The 16,248-nt window shown below is 34.8% G+C and overlaps 1 protein-coding gene across 3 annotated transcripts in view; it reads left to right on the top strand.

The window, feature by feature from the left end:
* HSPA14 (heat shock protein family A (Hsp70) member 14) overlaps positions 1 to 15,989 on the top strand; it is a 38,942-nt gene extending 22,953 nt beyond the window's left edge. For all 3 annotated transcript variants that reach the window (XM_064592032.1, XM_064592033.1, XM_045874377.3), the window contains 4 exons: positions 10,469 to 10,681; positions 11,103 to 11,276; positions 13,420 to 13,490; positions 14,335 to 15,989. In XM_064592032.1, the coding sequence (XP_064448102.1) occupies positions 10,469 to 10,681; positions 11,103 to 11,276; positions 13,420 to 13,490; positions 14,335 to 14,413 (537 nt within the window). In that variant the 3' untranslated portion in view covers positions 14,414 to 15,989. The remainder of the gene's footprint in view (positions 1 to 10,468; positions 10,682 to 11,102; positions 11,277 to 13,419; positions 13,491 to 14,334) is intronic.
* The last annotated feature ends 259 nt before the right edge of the window (positions 15,990 to 16,248 follow it).

The raw sequence follows: 16,248 nt of genomic DNA, 5'->3' as shown, positions 1-16,248 counted from the left end.
ACAACGAGTACAGAGAACTGTCTCGAGAAGCAGCAGGAGAATCGGGTGGTAGTTGGGGTGGGCCGTGAGGGTTATACATGAGTGGTCTCAAATATGTATTCCTCACTTTTTTATATGTATTTGGTTGCCTTGGTCAGAACTTCCTTCTTCTGTTCTCTTTTTTAGAGGAATATGTTATTAGTCTTTTAACAAAAAATGTGATTACTGCTAATTGGGTTGAAATAGTTTGGGCGCCTGGGTGGCTCAGTCGGCTAAGCGTCTGCCTTCAACTCAGGTCATGATCCCAGGGTCCTGGGATCAAGTCCCACATCGGGCTCCCTGCTCAGTGGGGAGCCTGCTTCTCCCTCTGCCTGCTCCCCCTGCTTGTGCTTGCTCAGTCTCTCTCTCTCTGACAAATAAAATCTTAAAAAAAAACGAGAGATTCTCTTTCCCATATTGAGCATTCTCTTTTCCTAACATTTCCTGTGTTAATATGAAATAGGTGCTGAGTCTTTACAGCTGTATTTTCTGGACACCTGCAAGGCAGTCTTAGGGTTTCCTTTATATTTGTCTTAAAGTTGTGTGATAAATTATTGATAATTTCCTGATGTGGAACAGTATTCCTGAGATAGACCTCATTTGGTTATGAAGAATTATTTTTTTAATATATTAATTTTCTGTGATAATTTATTTATTGTTTTCACCTTATTTACGTGGGTTAGCAGGAAGGAGTAGATGGTGTATTTCAGGCTTCTCTACCTTAACCATATTGTCTGAACAAAGTAACCCCTTTTGATATCAGATGCTTTAAAAGAGAATGGTTCTGCTTTTTGGTTTCGTTGGTCTAAGAAGTGCCTTAGTGGGACACCTAGGTGGCTTGGTTGGTTAAACGTCTGCCTTCGGCTCAGGTCATGATCTCAGGGTCCTGGGATCAAGCCCCATGTCGGGCTCCCTGCTCAGTGGGTAGTCTGCTTCTCACTCTTCCTCTCCCACTGCCCCTCTCCCCCTGCTTGTGTTCTCTCTCTCTGTCTCAAATAAATAAAATCTTAAAAAAAAAGATAAGAAAAAAGAAGTGCCTTAGCTACTGGCCTTCCAACTCATTCTCTCATCCCTGCGTGATAAGTTGTCCGTGGCATTTCCTGAACCATTGCTTATCAGTAGGGCCCCAACGCTTCTATTTAGGGACAGTGAGAAGCATATGGGTGAGTCTCAAGCATTGTTCAAATAAGAAGCATATTATAAGCTGGAAGCACAGCTTGGTCCTTTTCTCATCTTTCCTGCTCCTACCTCCCTTCTTTTTCAGTCTAGGAGCATGACCTGCTCCTTCCTTAATAGTCTACCTTGTCCAAGGTTGTAACTTTATAAGCAGAGGCTACTTCTCTCTCTCTCTTTAAAAAAAAAACTCCTGAGACATGCTCAAAGAAATAAGAGCATTATTCCTTTTTGACTCAAATGCTTGAACTTAGAATGACAAAGTATCACAATATATCTGATTCATTTACTCAGAATAATACCTTCTAAACCAAAACTTCCAGTACTCTACTTTATTCCAACATAATATAATCATACACAGTGTACCTCAGAAAGAGGTTAATATTACCTTCCTTTTCTTCATAGCCTGAGGCACCGTGTGGGAGAAGTTACACGCTCTAGCAGTTAGTTATAGGGGCCAGGCGTGAACGTGAGTAAAGTTGTCAGGTATAGGAAAACACAGCTGTCAAAAAATATCAATCTGGGGTGCCTGGATGGCTCAGTCATTAAGTGTCTGCCTTTCACTCAGGTCATGGTCCCAGGGCCCTGGGATCGAGCCCCACATCAGGCTCCCTGCTTGGCGGGAAGCCTGCTTCTCCCTCTCCCACTTCCCTGCTTGTGTTCCCTCTCTCACTGTCTGTCTCTGTCAAATAAATAAATAAAATCTAAAAAACAAAATATCAGTCTTAACCCAGTATAAAAATACAAATATCTGATAGTGGAGGTTACATTTTAAATTCCAGCTTGAAAAAAATAGCAAATTGACAAATAGAAATATTTAATAATTAATGTTTCTTTCACAACTAATTTCTCCAGATTTGGAACCTGAAACCCCTTTTCTTCTGTTCCACAATGTCAGTGTCAGATCATACATTTTGAGTTGTTTGGCGTAGAATTCAGCCTTAAATCCTTTAGAGGGACGCCTGGGTGGCTCAGTCTGTTAAGTGTCTGCCTTTGGCTCAGGTCATGATCCCACGGTCCTGGGATCAAGCCCTGTGTTGGGCTCCCCACTCAGCAGGGAGTCTGCCTCTCACTCTGCTCCTCCCCTGCTCATGTTCACTGTCTCTCTCTCAAATAAAATCTTTTTAAAGAAATTTATTTAAAACCCTTAAACTAGAAGTAATATTTCATTTTTTTTCATTTTCATCATGAAAAATATCTACTCACAAAATAGGTTTCTCTAGGGGTGCCTGAATGGCTTGGTTGGTTAAGCATCTGACTTCAGCTCAGGACATGATCTCAGCAGGGATCTGCTTGTCCCTCTCCCTGTCCCTCTGCCCCTCCCCCAATTTGTGCTCATGCGCATGCTTTCTCTCTCTGCCAGATAAATAAGACCTTTAAAAAAATAGGTTTCTCTAAACAAGGACAGAACCTTCGTACAGTGGTTTTTAAATATATATTCAACATAACTACTCCAAAGACACATGTAGAATTCTAAAATGAATCTTTAACCACATAATGTGGGAATATGATTTTAGATATGATTTACATGTCTGTAAATTAAGTTCAACATAAGAAAATGTGCCAGATCCCTTGTCAAGTGAGTTTCCAAAGTATTCATTTCATTTCTCTAGAAGTGAGCAGGTCACATCTTTTACAGGGACAGACTATTGGTAGTATTTACGCAGAATATAATGTCAGTCAGAAAGAGCATTTGATCCACCACACCTGATGCACCACTGCTGAGATTTTTCCCACAGATGATGTGAAAAAAAGTCCGTTTCTTTCTACACATAAACTATATGAATATTTTAAGTACCACACCACAGTTATGCTGCCAGGCAGCCACGTAAGACAGCAGGTTGAGTGTACCGTGCCATTCTTCAAAAAGGAAATAGATTCCCCATTTTCCCTGAAACACATAATTCTTTTGGTCTTTCTCTCATTTTCCTACTAGATTGAGAGATGGGTTTAGAGAGTTTGAAAAGTTTCACATTAAAATCTCTGCTGTAAGCAAAGCAAGAGTAAATATGTGATTATAAATGGCAAGTGACCACTGGCTGGTGTGAGGGGCACAGGAGGTAGTGGTGGGCCTGCCACGTACAGACAGGAGCCGTCCTAGTCCAAAAGGGGTAGCAGCTGCCCACTTAAACTGCCTTTCAGGGATGCAGGCTAGTGCTACTGAAGCCTTTGACTTTTTAAGAGACTCTCAAATAGGGACTTGGAATAAAACTTTTTACTGTTTATTTTGAATTGGTTTTATATTTGCATAATTCAAAATGCAAAAGCTTCCCCCCCCACCCAGTCTTTTTCCCTCCCTGGAGGTAACTAATATTACTGATTTTCTGTGAGTCCTTCTAGAGATATTTTTACATAGTGTTTGATTTTTTTCTTTTTTTAATTTACTGTTTAAATGTTAGTAACTAATTCAGAACTTGTAAGATTTCTGTGTAAGGAGACAAAACATTTTGCATGAAAAAAAAACATTTTGCATGATAAAATTTGCAAGTTGCTACTTTGCAACCTTTGTTCCAGAGGGTTTTGTTTTATTGGTGTTTGTTTTTGTGGTTTTGTCCCTGGGTTATCAGATGCTTATAAGATGAATTTAATATCTTTTCATCTTCTTAAGTATTCTGTGGATATTCTCTGTTCCTCAGAAGTTCTAAAGAAACTTTCATGATTTCTCTTTACTGCTTCAATCTTGAATTTAAGTATTTTGTAGACCTATTCCATGATGATTTCTTAAATTCTTAACAGTTGACTTTGTATAATCTTATAATTTTTAATTTTGTGTCTCTTTTGATATTAAAATTTACAAGTACAGAGAAATTTTTGAAATCTGGACAGTTTCTCTTATTTATTTTTTGCTTTTTGAATTTCCTTTTCCTTTCCTAGGTTTGACAGTTTTTTGTGTGTGTGTTTGTTTTTTTGCTCCAACTCCTGCCACTACTGTCCCCCAAAAAACTTTTTAAATTTTTTTTTAAGTCATGTTTTTTTTCTTTTCTAATTGGTTTATTTCTGATTTTCTCCTTATTTCTTCCAGTCTTTCCAGGACACTTCCATTATTTTTCTAAATTCTTACATTGAATGCCAATTTATTTTTTCATTTATTTTTTGCCCTAGTAAAAAAATTGACTAGTTTCACTTCTTAATAGCTTTGGTTTTATTCCATAAGCTTTGACAGATTTTATTGTTTTCTTTATTTTTAAAATAATCTGTAATTGTTTTTCCTTTTTGTTGTTTAGATTCATGTTTTTCATACCCAACTAGTTAGGTGATTTGATTTTTTTAACAACAGTTTTATGAAATTACTGTGAAAGTTATATTTGAAAAGCCTTTGTAAGACAAGTTATTTATATTCAAAATATGTATATTCTATTAAAATTTAAATCACAAAAGAAATCTCATACTACAGACTAGACCGTTTAAAGAATTTATTTAAATTAAAACTTGGTGGTTACTGTCAGCATTAATGGTAACACATTGTTAGTATTTTTTTTACTTTTTTAAATGAAAATTCCAAAAGCCAAGATTTTCTAGTTTTTTATTTTTTTGTTTTGTTTGTTTTGCATAGCATCACTTAATTGCTTCTTAATAAAGCTTTTTGATGTTGAATATGAGAAATTTGAAAGGGCATATTCTACTTTTTTCTCATACTTACATAGGATCATAAAATTTTAAAGAAGACTTTTAGTTTTACTTACCTCCAAAACAGACCTTTTAGGGAGTAGTCTTAGGGAACTTTGCCAGGGCAACCTGCTTTTCTTTTTTTCTTTGTTTCACTCAGCTGATGTTCCTCATGCTCTCACCTGAAGATCGGTATGGTATTACTCCTCATTTCACACCTAATGTTAAAGGGGCCTGGTTTTCATCAGCTGATCCTTTTCTCTAACATATTGAGCTTTGAGAACATCCATAAAGAGACTGTAAAATAAGAAGTAATTACTGATGATTTCCCTTCCTGGGCTACCTATTTATTCAATATTCTGTGTACCTATGGAGATGTAAGTGTTAAATGTATGAATTAGGACATTAAGGTCTTCATAAAGGAGCAGTTTTATTCAGCTTTATTCAGTTGTAATTGACAAATACAATTGTAAGATATTTATAGTGTACAGGTAAGATTTGATATATGTATACATTGTGATAGGATTCCCACCATGGAGTTAATTAACATATCTGTCACCCCATATTTTTACCTTTTTGGATCAGAGGTGAAAACACTTAAGTTTGCTTTCTTAGCAAATCTCAATTACACAGTATAATATTATCAACTATAGTCACCATGTTATACTTTAGATCCTCAGACCTTATTCACTTAACAGCTGAAATTTTGTACGCTTTTACCAACCTCTCCCTATTTTCCCCACCGCTTAGCTCCAAACACTTTTCTACTTTCTGTTTCTATGAGTTTGACATTTTTTTTTTTTTTTTAGATTCCACATATAAGTGACACCATGCAGTATTTGTCTTTCTCTGTCTAGCTTATTTCACCTTGCATAATGCCTTCCGGATTCATTCATGTTGTTGCAAATGACGGGATTTCCTTCTTTTTTAAGACTGAATAATACTGCATTGTGTTTATATATATGCCACATCTTTATTCATTCATCCATCAACAGACACAGGATATTTCCATATGTTGGGTATTGTGAATAATGCTGTAATGAACATGAGAGTACACATATTTCTTGAGATAGTGACTTCATTTCCTTTGAATATATACTCAGAAGTGGGACTGCTGGATCATATGGCAATTCTATTTTTAATTTCTTGAGGGATTTCCGTACTGTTTTCCACAGTGGCTCTATCATTTTACATTCCCAACGGTATACAAGGGTTCCCTTTTGTCTGTATTTTTGCCAGTACATGTTATCTCTTGTGTTTTTGATGAGAGCCACCCTAACGAGTGTGAGGCAATATTTCATTGTGGTTTTGATTTGCATTTGCCTTATGATTAGTGATGATGAGCATCTTTTCATGTGTCTGTTAGCCACCTGTATATCTTCTTCAAAAAAATGTCTATTTAAGTCCTTCATCCATTTTTTAATTATGTTGTTTGGTTTTTGGCTTTTGAGTTAATGGCTTCCTTGTATATTTTGCATATTAACCCCTTTTCAGATATGTAGTTTGCAAATATTTTTTCCCTTTTTACAGGTTGCCTTTTCATTTTGTTGATGGTTTCCTTTGTTATTCAGTAGCTTTTTAGTTTGATGTTATTTATTTTTGGTTTTATTGTCTTTGTTTCAGGTGTCAAATCCAAAAAATCACTACTAAGACCAATGTCAAGGAGCTTGCAATCCTATGTTTTCTTCTACGAGTTTTACAGTTTCAGGTCTTAATCCAAGTCTTCAATTTGAGTTGATTTTTGTATATGGTATAACATAATGGTACAGTTTTATTCTTTTCCCTGTGAATATCCACTTTTCCCCACACCACTTACTTACTGTTGTATATTCTTGGTTCCTTTGTTGAAAATTAATTGACCATTTATGTGTGGGCTCTTTTCTGGCCTCTCTATTCTGTTGATCTGTGTGTCTGCTTCTATGTCAATACCATTCTGTTCTGATTACTATGGCTTTGTAATATATTTTGAAATCAGGAAGTGTGATGCTCCAACCTTCTTCTTTCTTAGGATTGCTTTGGCTATTTTGGGTCTTCTGTGGTTCCATATGGATTTTAGGGTTGTCTTTTCTATTTCTATGGAAAATGCCATTGGAATTTTGATAGGATTGCATTGAATCTCTAGATCTCACTTTAGGTAGTGTTTTAACAATATTAATTCTTCCAGTCCATGAACATGGGGTATCTTTCAACTTATTCATGTCTTCTTCAATTTCTTTTATCAATATGTTTATAGTTTTCAGTGTATAAATCGTTCACCTCCTTGGTTAAATTTATTCCTAAGTATTTTATTCTTTTTATTGCTATTGTGAATAGATTGTCTTCTAATTTCTCTTTCCAATAATTTGTTGTTAGTGTACAAAAAATAATTTAAAGTAATTTTTGATAAGTATGAACTTAACTCTTACCATTTTGCTAATTTTGTTTTGTAGTTCATGTGTTCCTTTCTTCCTTCTTCCTTTGTGATTTGATGGGTTTTTTGTATAGTAATGTGCTTTGATATCTTTATCTTTTGTTGTATATACTATTGGTTTTTGCTTTATGGTTACATGAAGCTTATATAAAACATGTTATAGTTATAATAGCCTATTTGAGACATAACAGCTTAACTTTGAACACATACAGAAGCTCTACATTTTTATACTCCTCCTCTCCACACTTTATGTTTTTGATGTCAAAATTTACATCTTTTTGTATTCTGTTTTCATTCGTTAATTATTGTAGTTATTTTTAATATTTTTTTCTTTTAACCTTTATACTAAAGTTATAAGTGACTCAACCCCCACCATTACAATATTAGAGTATGCTGAATTTAACCACAGTTGACCTGTGAACAACACAAGTTGAATTGAGCAGATCTGCTCATAAATGGATTTTTTATCAATAAATACAATAAAGTGCTGTAAATGGATTTTCTGTTCTTCATGATTTTCTTTTTTTTTTTAAGATTTTATTTATTTATTTGACAGAGAGAGACAAAGCGAGAGAAGCAACACAAGCAGGGGGAGTGGGAGAGGGAGAAGCAGGCTTCCCGCCGAGCAGGGAGCCTGATGCGGGGCTCGATCCTAGCACCCCAGGATCATGACCTGAGCCAAAGGCAGATGCTTAACGACTGAGCCACCCAAGCGCCCCTTCATGATTTTCGTAATAACACTTTTTTCTCAAGCTTACTCTATTGTAAGAATACAGTATATAATATAACATGTAAAATATGTGTTTATTGATTGTGTTATTGGTAACACAATAACTGGTCAACAGTAAGTTATTAGTAGTTAAGTTTTGGGGTAGTCAGAACTTATACATGGATTTTCAACCGTGCAGGGAATCAGTGTTCCTGACCTTTGAATTATTCAAGGGTCAGCTGTATATATTTACGTTTACCAGTGTGTTTTATAGTTTCATACGTTTTCAGGTTATTAATTAGCATCCTTTTGTTTCAACTTGAAGAACTCCCTTGAACATTGTTTATAAGGCTAGTCTGGTAAACTCCATCAGCTTTCGTTTGTCTGTGAAACACGTTCTCTCTCCATCAGTTTTTCAGGACAGTATTCTTGGCTGACAGGTTTTTTCTTTCAGCACTTAGAATATCTCACATCTGGTTTGCAAGATTGCTGTTGAAATATCTGCTCATCATCTTATGAGAGGGTCCCTTGTATGTAACAGGTTGCTTTTCTCTTGCTGCCTTTAAGATTCTCTCTGTCTTTAACTTTTGACACATTTTTGGGGGGAGGGCAGGAGGGTGGGCAGGGGGAAAGGGAGAGAGAGAATCTTAAGCAGGCTCCATGCCCAGTGATGAGCCTGATGCAGGGCTCAGTCTCATGACCCTGAGATCATGACCTGAGCTGAAATCAAGAGGGATGCTTAACCAACTGAACCACCCGTGTGCCCCATTGACACTTTAATTATAATGTGTCTCAGTGTCGGTCTCTTTATTCATCTTACTTGGTAATTTTGGGGCTTACTAGATCTGGATTTCTGTTTCTTTCCCCAGGTTAGGTAAGTTTTCAGGCATTATTTCTTTTAATATACTTTCTGCCCCTTTTTTTCTTTCTCTTCTTCTGCTAGGACCTCTATAATATGTATATTAGTATACTTACTGTTGTCCTATAAGTCCCTAAAGCTATCTTAATTCTTTTTCATTCTTTCTTCTTTTTGCTCCTCTGTTTAGATGAATTCCTCTGTCCTGTCTCTCAGTTCACGAATCCTTTCTTTTCCTTCATTTAATGTGCTGTTTAACCTCTGTGCTGAATTTTTCAGTTCAGTTATTACATTCTTCAGTTCTGTGATTTCTGTTTGGTAGTTTTTTATATTTTCTATCTCTTTGTTGAAATTCTCACTTTATTCACACATTACTCTCCTGACTTCAGCAAGCAGCTTTATTACTGTTACTTTAAACTGTATTGGGAAAATCACTTATCTTTGTCTCATTAAGATCGGTTTTTGAGGATTTATTTTGTTATTTTTGTTTGGAACATATATATATGTGCATATATATATGTATATATGTTCCAAACAAAATTATATATATTCCAAACAAATATATAGAGAGAGAGAGAGAGAAAGAGAGAGACTCTCCATGTTGATTTCTGTGCATTACATATAACTGCCACATCTTCCAGTCCTGACACACTGGTCTTACATAAGAAATTAACTTTGTCAATCACCCCAGTCCCAAGCTCCTGGTTGCCTCTCAAACCTTTATGCCTAAGCTGCCATCTTTGTTCTTAGTGGCTCTCAGTAGTTGAGAGTGTGCCAAGACCATCAGTGTCCCAAAGAGGAGGATTGCAGTCAGCACCTAGATACAAGCTGATTGGAAGCCAGACTCTCAAGCAGCAGCTGGGAAAGTATGCAGTCAAACCTCTTCCAGGGATAAACTGGGAAATGGGCATTTTTGCCTGGCTCCCTCTATGCTGAGACTAGGTGTATAGCCACTGGGCAGGGGATGCTCCTTAACCATTTAAAAACTGCCTCTTTGTTTGTGATAGTCCTATGGGACTCATGAATGCCAGTCCCTTTGATCATCAGAGCCAGGTGAGCCCCATTCCCTCAGGTGGCAGCCATAAATGCTGGGGCACTTGGGTGGACAGGCTCATAAAGGAGCAGTTTTATACGAAAATCTTCAGAGACAACATATTTAACCAGATGGACCAAGAGCTTAAAATGTAGTTTTGTAAAACATCTTTTTCCTCAGAAAATTCAGTGTTCTTCCATGGTAAAGACAAAAATCTGTGGCACAGTTTTCACATAGATGGCTTATATTCATTTTGTCACAAAAATGCTGTACGATTTATGTAATCGTTTCTTTTACAAGTGCTGGAATAGGACAAAGTATTAATATATTATTTCCTATTCAAATGCCTATTTATGGTTAAGCCTCCTATGCCCAGTATTAATCACAAGCCACATTGTGGCTATATTGTATTTTCTACTGTGTGGTGAGATCTCTTCATTTTAAGTTTTGTTTTTATGAGTAAAGAATATGTTAAATACTTAAAATGTGTTAAATATATATTTATATATATATGGTAACTACAACATAAAATAATATGTTAAAATGGGGCTTCCTATATTTTACCATTACATGCGGTAAGGATGGCTGAACTTATAACACTTAATTTTGAGAAATGGCCATTGTTCTAAAAGTAAAAAACTGAAAATTATTTTTATTTTCTAGGTTGTCCTTTGTGGAGGGTCTTCTCGAATCCCAAGGCTACAGCAACTGATTAAAGATCTTTTCCCAACTGTTGAGCTTCTGAATTCTATCCCTCCTGATGAGGTCATCCCTATTGGTGCAGCTATAGAAGCAGGGATTCTTATTGGGAAGGAAAACCTTTTAGTGGAAAACTCCCTTAAGATAGAGTGTTCAGCCAAAGATATTTTAGTTAAGGTAGGCTTAGCTTTTCTTTACTTTTCCGTAAAAGTAGCATAGACTTATTGCCATAAGTTCTTATATGTACCATGGTTTTACAGTGAAACTTTATATATTGGTAAAAATTTTAAATTTTTACATTTACATATAGATTTATAATTTTACATTTAATGAGTTTCTCATTTTCTTTCAGTAAGTATTTATCTAACATGTTAATTTCTTATAATTTTAATCATAAGCTTCAAATAGAGATAGAGAGATACATGTTTCAATTTATTTTTAAATGAAGTAGGTTGGGATTAAGGATCACTTCTGTTTTCTTCTCTTTGCCTATCTAGTTTCTAGATTATCAACAAGGATTAAGTATTATATTTATTATAGGAGTAACTTTGTAATGATAGATATCAAAGGATATGCATATTATTTTTCTGCTTATTAGGAAGTCGATGAATCAGGAGCCAACAGTTTCACAGTACTGTTCCCATCAGGAACTCCTTTGCCAGCTCGAAGACAACACACGTTACAAGCCCCCGCAAGTATATCTTCAGTATGCCTTGAACTCTATGAGTCTGAGGGGAAAAACTCTGCAAAAGAAGAAGACAAATTTGCACAGGTGAATACATAAATTTGGCAATGAACTAGTCATGTGAAACTGTTTAGCTTTTCCTTCTTCATTAGACTCAGTTTAATATCAATTAATATAAATGTATATAAGACATCTATCTAACACATTTTTATGAATGGATTACTTCTACTTACTTTTAAAAAAGAAAAGAATAAGCAATTTTAATTTGAAAGAGTTACAGGAAAATAAAAACAAAATACAATATGTATTTTTTTCTGTTTGTCTTTGTGCTCTCTACCCTCCTTGGTAAAATGTAAGTGGCAGGGAAAATGACGTTTTTTGGTTTTATGCCAAGTGCTATACCAGACAACTTACAAATATCTCAAAATGCCATGAGATAGACAGTATTAGGTTCATTTCATAGATAATTGAGAAACAGGCTCATGGTAGTAAACACCTTATTTTCCTTGAGCTAAGATTTATCCTCAGTTGGTTTTACTCCTGGGCCCTTGCCGCCTCTCATACAGGATACCTTTACTTTTTCAAAATACCACATTTCTATTTCATACTATAGGGTCCTTTGCATCCTTTAAAAGGAATGAAGTGGAGCCACTTTATTTGCTTAGAAACATGCCCAAGAAATATAATTACAGTAAAACACATATACAGGGACTACAGAGCCGTATTTACAGTATGATGTCATTTGTGTTTAAATAAAAAGTTTGAAGAGCATGGGTGTGTGTGAGGGAGGTAGTGTTTGGGTAGGTGTGTATATAAATATCCATGCATGGATACAGAAAATATCTATAAGTATTAGCACTATATTTAGAAAACTTAACATTGGGTTGATTTGAAGGTACCAAGAGGGTTTTTGGGGGGTTTTTTTGTTGTTGTTGTTTTGATTTTTTTTTACTTTTTAACACTTTGTACTGAATTTCTAACAAAGAGCACAGGACATGAGCATGAAATACTTTTATAGTGAAAATAAAACAAATGTAGGTCACCAAAGGGAATGCATAGTATCTTCAGCTTTATATCTGTTTTCTAATTCAACAAAAGAATAATGAAAACACACACATAGAACCTATCTGGGCTCCACCTCAAACATCTTAGAATCTAGGGGAGTAGGGCTCCTTCAACTACTAAAGTTGAAGATGTTTCTGTCGTGGATTACTATATAAGCACTTTTTTGTGTACTCTATTCCTAAACTCACTTGGCTGCCTTAGCATTCCCTTAGCTTCTCTCTCTTGTACATTTATCACCTTTTCTCTTTGTACACTACTCCGAAACTCTGCAGCTACTGTCACCATATCCTAACTTACAGGTGCCAGAAGGAGAAGAGTTAGTCACCTAATACTGCATTTAGAAGATACTCTTTTAGAGATCCCATCTGTTCTAATCTCTGTGTTTTACAATGTGTAAACCAAGGTACTTAGTGCTTGCCTAAGATCATAAGACTTGATACTGGCAAAATCTGAAAAGTCACTTCTAAACTTGGTTTATTGGTATACCTTTCTTTAGGAAACTAAAGAATTTTTTGGTAAATTCATTAGTATCTCTTTTTTTCTTTTTTTAAGATTTTATTTATTTGACAGAGACAGCAAGAGAGGGAACACAAGCAGGGGGCTGGGAGAGGGAGAAGCAGGCTTCCCGCCGAGCAGGGAGCCCGATGTGGGGCTCTTTCCCAGGACCCTGAGATCATGACCTGAGCCGAAGGCATACACTTAATGACTGAGCCACCCAGGCACCCCTCATTAGTATCTCTTACGTACAAATGTAATCTTAGTTGTACAAAAGAATTTGTCATCATGTGTTTCTTTAAATTGGTTTTCCAAGTGTATTTAAAATATTGGAGTTTTTAAAAGTATATATAGAAGTATATGCCAAAATGTAATTTACATGTTACTGGTAATGGCTTAATTACCAAAAAGAAAAGCAGTCTTTATTTTCTGAGACAAAGTATACTTCATAATCTACGATATGTTTAAGAGGAACAAATCTATTAGTTATATGCTCTCCTAGAGGAGACAGTTCCATTAAGAAAGCTTAATCCTATTCTCTGAAAACTGCCCTATTTTAAAAGATTTGTTTCAGTGATAAGTAAGATTTGGTGCATTGGAATAACTGTTGCATCAGTTTATTAATATATCAAAGTACTGAATCATCTTTATATTATTTTTGCATAAACAGGTTGTACTCCAGGATCTAGATAAAAAAGAAAATGGATTACGTGATATATTAGCTGTTCTTACTATGAAAAGGTACAAAATTAAACTACTTCTGATGTTCAGAAAATTCACTGTGAGGCTTGACCTTTTTTGTCAGTTTATTGATTTCTTCACACATTGCCATTCTAGGAAAATCGTGTATTAAAGCTTGCAAAGATTTTATCAGTGAGTTACATTTTTTGCCCTACAAAATTGCTATATTTTACAAAGAAAGTGTATCTCAAATCATTTGCATTCTGAATTTTTTATGAACTCTAATTGTGTGGTCAGCCTAAAAAACTGGTCCATGAAGTTTGAGATATAATTTTTATCAATCTTAAATAAAATCTTCTAAGGTTTACATGACTGATATTATTTGTCCTATGAAAGGATAAGTTTATTTCAGTATTGCTACAGAAAATCTTTAGGAAATAAATTACTAATTAAATCCAGCTATTACCACTCCACTAATAACCGGCCATCTATAGGACTATGTCTTGCAAGTAAATCATTTCCAAATTAACTTTAGGGACAATTCATTCCATAACCATACTTAGCAAGAATGTCAAATTCATTAGAGTAGTTTTGCCTTGGCCTAGGCTTGAAGATGGCATGATGCATCTTCAGTGTGCATAAGGTCTTAAACTTGAGATCTTGATCGTCATGGTTTTCAAGGAATACAACTTTTGTGTCACTGGTCTAGGAAGAAATTTTTAAGAATAGCTACCTAATTATAGCACATGATACTTAAGTTTAGACACTGAAATTGTGTTACTTCTTTATCTTAATACTCTCAAAAATTAAAATTATCTTGTTACTCAAAGTCCTCAAATAATTTCTTAAGAACTTTCTGCTTTTATGAAATGAGCTTATGAAATGTTATTGTTTGTTTGTTTAGGGATGGATCTTTACATGTGACGTGCACAGATCAAGAGACTGGAAAATGTGAAGCAATTACTATTGAAGTGGCATCTTAGTGTTCTAGAGAAACCAGGAATTTTTTGGAACTAGACTGTCAATATTATTTGGTTTTGTTTACAAGTGATGTTTATATTAAAACTTTTTGAATGAATTGTATATGTTTCTATTAAAATACAATATATTGGTAAGTGTTGCAACCTTTTTTTGTTTTCCATTTAAGATGGGAAATATAAGGTCCTTTATTAGTGGGAATTATAAGGAACTTTTTCTATCATGAAGCTATTTAGAATTAAATTGAGTGCATTGAAGGAAATTTTACTGGAAATTTAACAGTGTGTTTTTAAAAAATTTCTGTTCTGTAACTTCAAATTTAAAGAAATCTTTTATTAAATAGAAACTAGGAACAATTTACAAGTTTTTGATATTAAATGAAGAAAATTGGAGAACCATGTGCAAAGTAAGATACCATTTTTGCTTAAAAGAAAAAAGTAAATTCATAAACTCAACAATTGTATATAGATATGTGTGTGACAAGCATAGAAAATAAAAGCCTAGAAGGCTGCCCACCAAACTTGTAACAGTGGCCTTTTTGTGGACAGAAATATAGGGTGGCACTTTCACTTTTCCTTTTTACAATTTTTTTTAGTGTGATTTTTTTTTCCAACAAACATATTTTATCTTTTGAAATTAAAAGGTCTTTTTTATTTTGAAGAGAGGGCTAGCCACATTCTGTTCATCAGAGGACACTCACCAGTGCATTGAGATACTCAGTGGATTACTAATGAAAAGCTTATTCACTAGCTAACACAAGACAACTAATCTGTGTATATTGAAAAGAGAGCTGGAAGGTGAGCAGTGCATATCAGGTTCTGTTATCAAGAGAGGATTTTTCATTCATTTCTCTCCTTGGTTCCCAGAAGACTGGAGAAGAGGAAATACCTTTACCAATGGTAAAATTAAAACTTGTACTGTTTTTATCTTGTTCAGGCTTTGTGGATGTGCTTTATTCATTATAGTTTATTTTTATGGAGCTAGGTGGCAGTAATATTCTATTTCTAAAGATACAGAAGCCAAACTTACATTTTTTCATGATTATTCTGTACCACATTGACAGAATCAAAAAGAATTCATATATGATTCTGAGTCCACAAAGGAGCAGACTCAAAGTCATACCCTTTTGATTAAGGCTGAGTACTTAGTTTTTTTTTAGGTTCTTTTCCAGTTATAAAAACTTTGAAATCAATTAAATAAATATAAATTAAATGTTTTCAGAAAATAGGAAAGTAGCATCTGAACTAGTTGAACTGCTTTCATTTGTGCTTTGGAAAGTGCTTTAGGATTTTATTTCGTAGTTACTATTAGCTCTTTAAACTAGATCAGGCACTGGAAAACTCTAGCCAGTGTGTCAGTTCTATGCCATTCCTATTTTTGTAAATAAAATTTAATTAGAATATAGCCAGGCTCACTGGTATCTATTGTTTGTGGCTGTTTTCACACTGTAATGGCAGTGAGTAGTTGCAACAGAGACTCTGTGGCCCACAAACTTTAAAATATTTACTGTCTGGCTCTTTACAGAAAATGTCAACCCCTGAAGTAGATCAATGAAACCTGTAGAATAAAATATCAAAAGGATTTATTCAAGAGTTTTCTTTTGTTCCATGTCTATGTAATAATTTACTTACTTGACTGCCTTTTCCAGTAGATTAGTAAATATTGTGAGAGCAGAGACGCTGTTAGTCACCATTATGTCCCAGGCCCCAGAACATTACCTGATCATAGGTGTTCAGTCAGTGTCTATCAAATTAAGTGCATTACATGGAAGAAAAAATAAGTCATCTTTGTATTCTACGGAACAATGGCCAGTAAGTACATCTTTTGCATATTTTGTGAT

The sequence above is a fragment of the Mirounga angustirostris genome, unplaced genomic scaffold (assembly GCF_029215605.1).
Source record: "Mirounga angustirostris isolate CCGP_5_RB_7025 unplaced genomic scaffold, mMirAng1.0.hap1 SCAF_5, whole genome shotgun sequence".
NCBI classification, from domain to species: Eukaryota; Metazoa; Chordata; class Mammalia; order Carnivora; family Phocidae; genus Mirounga; species Mirounga angustirostris.
The sequence above is the reverse complement of the archived record's forward strand: the minus strand, read 5'-3'. Positions and strand labels throughout refer to the sequence as shown.